This window comes from Nematolebias whitei, chromosome 5, assembly GCF_014905685.2.
Source record: "Nematolebias whitei isolate Nwh7 chromosome 5, NemWhi1, whole genome shotgun sequence".
In the NCBI taxonomy this organism is placed as follows: Eukaryota; Metazoa; Chordata; class Actinopteri; order Cyprinodontiformes; family Rivulidae; genus Nematolebias; species Nematolebias whitei.
Genome location: NC_056502.1, coordinates 37,634,672 through 37,642,504, shown reverse-complemented (window position 1 = coordinate 37,642,504; position 7,833 = coordinate 37,634,672). Strand labels below are relative to the sequence as shown.

At 42.4% G+C, this 7,833-nt stretch overlaps 1 protein-coding gene across 1 annotated transcript in view; it reads left to right on the top strand.

Moving 5' to 3' along the window:
* usp45 (ubiquitin specific peptidase 45) overlaps positions 1-4,443 on the top strand; it is a 56,452-nt gene extending 52,009 nt beyond the window's left edge. The window contains exons 12-18 of the mRNA XM_037677153.1: positions 475-531; positions 698-829; positions 1,399-2,056; positions 2,151-2,248; positions 2,339-2,425; positions 2,587-2,731; positions 4,118-4,443. Coding sequence (XP_037533081.1) covers positions 475-531; positions 698-829; positions 1,399-2,056; positions 2,151-2,248; positions 2,339-2,425; positions 2,587-2,731; positions 4,118-4,248 — 1,308 coding nt within the window. The 3' untranslated portion in view covers positions 4,249-4,443. The remainder of the gene's footprint in view (positions 1-474; positions 532-697; positions 830-1,398; positions 2,057-2,150; positions 2,249-2,338; positions 2,426-2,586; positions 2,732-4,117) is intronic.
* The last annotated feature ends 3,390 nt before the right edge of the window (positions 4,444-7,833 follow it).

The window sequence follows — 7,833 nt, the reverse complement described above, 5'->3', positions numbered from 1 at the left end:
AGTCCTGTTAGCATTGTGGTTCTGCTAGCAGCATAGTCCTGTTAGCAGTGTGGTTCTGTTAGCAGCTTGATTATAATAATGAGCCTGGCAACGGACGATAACTGCCCTTCAGAACCGGGTCCAGCAGACACAGAACATTCAAAGTTCCCTGCGGAACCGAACTTTTCTGTAGAATTCCGTCCGTGCAGACAGATGGAGGATCATGGAGACGGCCATCATGACAGGCCGGAGCCTGAGCCCAAGGTGGGAAAGGGGCTGGAGAGTTGAGTTCTGGTGGAATGAACCGAGCTGCAGATGGACCGCATAGGTCTCAACGAATTCCTGGTGGGACTGAGCGGCTCGGAGAGCGGTGGGTCGTGTCGAACCATCCTGCCGGACCCGCAGCACTTTGTTTTATCTAGCCTGTCCATATTCCTGGTTGAGTGTAGAATTAATATAAGATTGTTATTTTGGTTTGTGTGGTTTCTTTTTCAGATCTCCACAGTAAAGGAAGCCTTTATAGACATCTCTTTACCCATCATAGAGGAGAGGGTGAGCTCTTCCAAATATAATCTTTGTGAATAATGTAGAGAATCATCTTTTATCAAATGTGTAACAAAAACTAAGCATGTAACTAATTCAGAAGTTGATGTTACTTTTGTTTTCGGTTCAAATAGTTTAGCAGGTAAAGTTTTTGTTTTCTCCTCACCCTCCTCAGATATCTAAACCATCCAACCCTGGTCGCCTGGGGAAGGCCCCCCGTGAGCTGGACGCTCATACCGCACACAGTGAGCAGGTTCTTTCTGCAGCGCAGTCTGTCTGCAAGAACACCCGGAAGCTGAACGGACAGGTGAAAACACAACGTCTCACAAGTCTGGATTAGAGCTGCACAAGAGCAGCGACTCAGACACAACCAGCTCGCCAATAATGTTTGCACCAGTCAAACGTCTCCTCAGTGATCTCTGTAATAAGTTTGCTTTTATTTATTTATTTATCATAAAAACAACATTTAAAATTAAAATAAAAAAGTTCCAACCCACCTCTTAGAACTGAAAATTTAAATAGATAAAAGTCAAATTAACTTCACTGGTAAAATGTTTGAAATGATACAGAGGAACCCCCGAAAACAAATTTACAAGTGTATTTATTTAAACAGGCTATGTGGTTCATAAAAATTGAAGCAAAACAGTGCAAACAAACAAAGCAAATTAGAAGCAAAACATAAAGTGAGTGGACCTTAAGTCAAGTACGACAGGGAGTAGTGGGAGGCGCATTACTGGGAGCTGGAAAATTGATGTATGAAGAAGAATAATTCATGTTCGGGGTAAAAAAATGTAACATTTGTTGTTCAGTTGGTGATGCAGACTTGTGCAGACTCGGAGGCTCCGCTGTATTTACGTTACTTCTTCTCTCCTACAGAAACAGCTGAACAGGAGGTCTTCCAGCTCTGTGGAGGAGAAAGGAGCAGACTGTGGTGTGGACCGACCAGAGGAGGAGGGTGTAGCTGGTGGATCAGCTCGTGGTGTCTCGGTGTGTAAGATGGCGGCGGCTGGCAGCCTGTCAGACGGCAGCGAAAGAGATTCAGGAGCTCAGGACAGCAGCAATGATGCTGACAGTGAGGCCTCCGAGAGCGAGTGTTCACCACGCACCTCCAGCCACGGTCACATGTCCACGCCATCATCAGCATCCACCCTCACTCCGTCCCCTACCCCTGCCTCTTCCTCGTCTCCCACTGCATCATCCTGTTCCGTGAGGCAGTGTGGCGCTGTAGAGCAGCTAGCTACAGCAGTTTCTAAAGTCAACCTCAGCTTCTCGCCCAGCGACGTCTCCACTTCCACCCACTGTTCGCCTGATGAGCAGGGGGGTACTCAAACCAGAGAGAATCTCCACCATCAGCACCATCAGGGAGCGTTCCAGGTTCTGTCCCACAGTTACACCCCCTGCTCCAAGGAGTGCTCCATCCAGTCCTGTCTGCACCAGTTCACCTCCATCGAGCTGCTGATGGGCAACAACAAGCTGCTGTGTGAGAGCTGCACCGACCGCAGGCAGAAGCAGCTGCGCAAAAGCAGCTCTGCAGGTAAGACGGAACATCCGCTGCAAACTCAGACACACCACCGTCTGAAGGGTCATCAGAAACTCCAGCTTGTCCATGCTCTGTGTTGGTTGCTCAGATAAGAAGGTGGAAAAGATTTACACCAGTGCCAGGAAGCAGATGTTGATTTCTTTGCTTCCTCCTGTCATCACGTTGCATCTAAAGCGTTTCCACCAGGTGAGCCTGCTTCAGTTAGAGCTGCTGGATGGTTTGGATGACTTCCTGTTATTTAAATGTCTTTGTGTGTGATGGTTTGCACACTTTAAGGCAGGGATGAACCTTCGAAAGGTGAATCGCCATGTTGACTTTCCTCTCATCCTGGACCTGGCTCCTTTCTGCTCCGCATCTTGCAAGGTATCACCATAACCCTTCCACTGCTTTAATCTGCTGTTATTCCTACACTTACTGAGTGGACAGTTTAGCGTCTTGCAGCACTACTTTATTTACTTTTTTTTTGGCGGGGGGGCACTTTTAGAAATCTGCTTCTATATATTCCCGTTTGCTTTGATTTGTAGAACCTGGCAGCCGGTGAGCGCGTCCTGTACAGCCTTTACGGGATTGTTGAACACAGCGGCTCAATGCGAGGAGGCCACTACACCGCATATGTTAAAGTCCGTGCTCCCCAAAGAAAATCAGAGCGGCGCCACAAGAACCTGTCAGGTCAGGAAAATCTTTTGGGGTTCTTTTTAGACATCCAAACCTTTTTAGACCTTGTTGTTTTTGTTTGTTTTAGTTGGTGCATGTGCTTCTGTGTGAGTTCATAAAAAACAGCCAACATTTTGTCACCAAAAGGCTGCACTTCATGTAACCATAGTCATGAACTGAAAAGAGGTCTTTGTGTTCTTTGCAACTTTGTTTCTTTTCTTCTCTGCTCAAGGAAACTGTTCAGTCACTGACTAGTATTTAAAGATGGCTGAAAACCACAAGAAGGCGTCTGTCCTTGCTGCTCACAAGCTTTTATAAAGCTGGACATGTTACGGTTGAAGGCTGTAGTTAGTGAGGGAATAGTGTTTGAGCTCGTTGCTATGGGAACAACAGACTAGACCATCAGATATAAAGCTAATTAATTATTGTTTTGGCTGTCAATTTTTTTTCTTCAGTCTGCTTTAAAACATTATTATAATTATGATTTTCAGTTGAAGAAACACCTGACAAAAAGAATAAATTTTACATCTTTTGAATAAGTTTGATTCAGCAAATATTTGCCATTACGTGACTGACGGTTGATTAAAGCAGTCCTTCATAATTACCAGCATATTTATTTATCGGTAGTTTGCGTGGGTTTTCTACAGGTCCTCCGGTTTCTTCTCACAGTCCTAAAACATGCATGTTAGGTGGCCTTCAGGCCCGGACCTTCCTGTAAAGGAGATCTGTGATGTCAGTGGGAATTGCCTGGTTAAATGAAGGTTAATAAAATAAATAAGTAAAATGTGAATTTATCTTTATAAGGACTACTGTTAACAACCAAGACCAGGTTCATATGGTTGGGATGAAAACTTTATCCATCCATCATCTTTACCCGCTTCTTCCTTTTCAGGTCGCGGGGGGTCACTGGTGCTCATGTCCAGCAGTCACTGTGCGAGAGGCGGGGACACCCTGGACAGGTCTCCTGTCCATCACAGGGACATGTAGAGACAATTTAGAGTTGCAAATTAACCTAACATGCCTGCTTTTGGTCTGTGGGAGGAAACTTGACTAAAACATAAAACTAGTTTTTTTAGGTGTTGATTTTGCTGATTCATTAAATTTTTGCCTTGCTGCTCACTTAGTTAAACGAAGGAGATGTTTTGTAGCAGCTCTATTATAACAGTTTGATCGATTATCAGGTGAGCGATACTTGTTACTTTGGTTGTACAAGCTTATAAAATCTTGGGGGTTTGGCTCGTTGTTTTCTTTAGGCTGTTGTGGAAATGTGTGTGAACTTTAAATAAGTGCACGCAGTGGATTTAATTCACGTCTGAAGCCAGTCACCCACAGATCGTCGTAAAGCTGTTTTTATGTTTGAACTTTTCAAACTAATGCTTTTTATATCTGTGTGTTTTGTAGGTGCAAGAGATGCCGGCAGCAGCTCCCAGAGCCAGTGGGTGTACGTCAGTGATACCACTGTTCAGACGGTCCCGGAGTCCAGGGTACTCAGCTCTCAGGCATATCTGCTCTTCTATGAGGAAATGCTCTAATTTAACCACTCAAAGTATCACAAGTATTTTCCTGCATATCTATTTCACTATAGCTCCTTTTACTCTATCAGGAGGCAAGAAAGGGAAATACATATCCATTTACTTCTTTGACTTAATGCAAGAAAAGAAAAATATTTAACTTAATTTCTAGTTTACTGCCCAGAATTTTTTTTTTCATATCCTAATTTAAAACTCCAGGTCTTTAAAATAAGCACTAAGGAGAAAAGTGTGTGTTTGGAACCTGAGCGGTCCAGTATTTCTGTACCGCATGATGAGGTTTGCTTGAGAAACAAGCAGATTTATTGCATGCTTTGAGCTCAGCACTGAACTGTTGATGTCAGGTTTTGTGTGTGTGCACGTGTGTCAGGGAGTGAATGTTTAAAAGACAGATGAATGTCACTTAAAGGTGCTACGTGTATCGGCCTGTCGCAGTCGTTCGTTATCCTCGGTGTTTGTACGAGGTTGGCTCGGCGCTCTGGTAATGTTGCCATGTTTAGACTCGTCCCGTTATGATGGAACTAGGATGGAAACAAAGTGTCGCCAACGCTTTTATCTGAAAGTGATCGATTCTGACACTGACCGTATCATTGCTACTGGTTTAGCATTAAAATCAAACCACACACAATCACTGTGGGTATGTTTCAACTTTTACCTGATTTTACAAACATGGAAACGTCACCCTAAAGAGGTTCAAGTTGCTGAGTCACCACAGTAATTCCTGATTAGGTGTTCTGTAGTAATGACCTTTAAATTATTGACCATAATCTACAGAACAATCGTCAATCAAGTTTTCCTGATCATTACAACCTTTTGTTAAACATCGATAATTTATAGTCTAAATTATTGAAATCAAGTTTATTTTACTATTTTAGGTGAAAATATTTATTTTAAAGTGTTGACATGAGGCCTGTTCTGCTTCAGGCTTGAACTTTAAGCCACATTAAAGTTTGATCAGGTCAGGATGGGTTCAGTCAGCATCAGGTGACTCGTCAATCAGTAGAAAAACCATCTGAGGAGCAACGAGAAGCAGATTAGCTCCTCGCAAATCATCTTAAAATCAACAAGAATTGTTTGTTTTTCTCTCTGCTGGAGAGATTAAACAGTATATGAAGAGACTAATAGTCTTTAAAGCTTTTAAAATGTATTTGTTAATTCAGAGAAACCCACAGCTTATTGCAGTTATTGGTTCATCGACTAAAAACAATTTGTACAATGATGCTGTACTAAAACAATTGACCACGACAAATACAGAGACTGTTAAAAATAGCACCTTTTAGAAGTTATTTGCAGCCTAAAAGCTTTGTTTATGTTTTTTCTTGTGTACATTAGAATGTATTAATGTCGACTATCAGTGAAAATTATTGCCAAAGACAAGTGTTTGAGTCAGAAAGCAGTTAATTTAACTCAGAGTCTTTGGTATCCCCTCTCCCTCTGACGAGGTTAAAGGTAAAAACAACCATGAAGGACGTTTATTGCATCACAGAACATCTGGTCTGCCTTCACTGTATTTGAGGTCTGTTATAACGAGAACATGTTTTACATGAATAGGAATGATGACCAAAACAATATATAAATAAATAATTAAGACCCAAAAGGAGAACCAGAAATTTAAAGGTTCATGTCATAAATGCTGTTTACTTTTTTTTTTTAATACATTTGTCAATACAAACAGGAAGTTTCAAGAGTTGGATTATTTTAACGTGAACAATTTAGTGCCTCAGCTTCAGGAATGAGGAACCTGTGCATGGTGGGAATACATGCTGAGTTAAATGTAAAGAGGGAAATGAGTGTTTTATTTGTGTACAACTCACTGTAAGAAAGGAAAAAAAACGATATGGAGTGTATGTAATTGTATATAAAAGACAATATGGTGCTTCATGGAAAGAAATAAAAATACTGTTTTGAAATGAGTATGAAACATACCGTCTCAAAATAAAAGATTTGTGAACCGTACACTCTGCGGGACGTTTGTTTTCTTGTCTTGTTCCTCACGCAGCTAGTGGAAGAGCGATCACTAGAGATTTAACGTTTCCTGCTCTGAAACCGAGACGTGGCCCGCCGTCCCTGCCTCGGCTGTCACTGCGGATCCCGCGGTGCCGTATTCAGAACATCTTGGCCCGTTCTCGGCCCTGACGGGTGCAGAGCAGCGCTGCTCGGGAACATGTCGCGAGCTGGTGAAGACGAGGTGGGTGTGGAATCGTGAAAAGGGCAGCGTCGCAAAACGTCTCGCCGCGCGTCCTTTTAACTCTCACACGCGGCGACGTCGCTGTCACGCAGCTGGAACACTTGGACAGGTTGTCAAGCAGGCCACCAACACAAACAGCAAATGCTTCCTGAAATGCATTTGTCTATTTTTAAAGGAGGGCAGAAGGACTTCTGGCTCGAGGACATGGCTGCTGAGGCGTTTGATGTGATTTAATCTCACTTAATGAAACGTGCCCCCTCCCTTCCCCCCCCTGTGAGACACTTGTAAGAAACTAATAAGACGCTGCTGGACTTTACCAGCAGTGGAGGTTAAAATTTTCTTTCTCACCAGGCACGCTGCTGTCACCATCAGTCTCACCTCGCCGCACACGCATGCACAACAAACGTGACATGTTTTCCTGAGCAAACATGAACGCACTTGGACTGCATGTGCCTCGGGCTCAGTGCTGTTACGAAGCAACACCGAAGTGTGGCACCGATGCAGCTCGTAACTGCTGAACACCTGTTAAAGCAACGTTTATTAAAAGAATACATTGATTACTTAAGATGTTTAAACACAAAGTTTGTGTTGATGTTGGATCTGCTGCACAAACCGCTCGTGACTAAATGGAGTTACAATCCTGGGGAGATAAAAGCCCACCCTTTACACTTACACAGGCGGGGCCGCCCGAGCCTCCATGGGGCCCTAAGTGAAATTTGGTTTGGGGCCCTCTATTTCTGCTAATAATGTGGATTACTGCAAATAGTCAGATGGTCAGATCATTCACCACCTAACAAACTCATTGCAACTATGACAGAACTGTTCACATTATCCTATATGTAGATATCATCTTGTGCAGGGGTCAAACTCATTTTCATTTTGGGCCACATCAAGCTCATGAATGTCCTCAAAAGCTGTTCATGGCTGAATGTATTGATAAAGCTACATATTAACAAACTGGTTAAATTTAACTTTCTCTGAACTACTTTGAAAAAAAAATCATGTTTGAGTAATTTGGCATTATAAACATAAAAACTGATTTGATTTGACTGATAAAGTGATCTTGACGCACACAACTGTTCTCTTGAAGTTCTGTTTCTGTGGCCCTCTAGGGTGTAGCGAGCCACAGAAGTGGTTATGGTGGGCTGGATTTGGCCCACGGGCCTTGAGTTTGACACATGCAATCTAGTGGTACTAAAAGTAACAACAACAAAACGCCAGTATGCTATGTATTTTACAGCATAGGTGTCATCTGGTTTATTATCTTTGGTTCCAAAGAACTGCAACAGTAATGTTCAAAATAATTTATAATGCAAGATTAAAAAAAATCACTACTTTTATTTTATTTTTTTTTTAATTTTTTTTTTTTTTTTTTTTTTTTTTTTTTTTTTTTTTTTTTT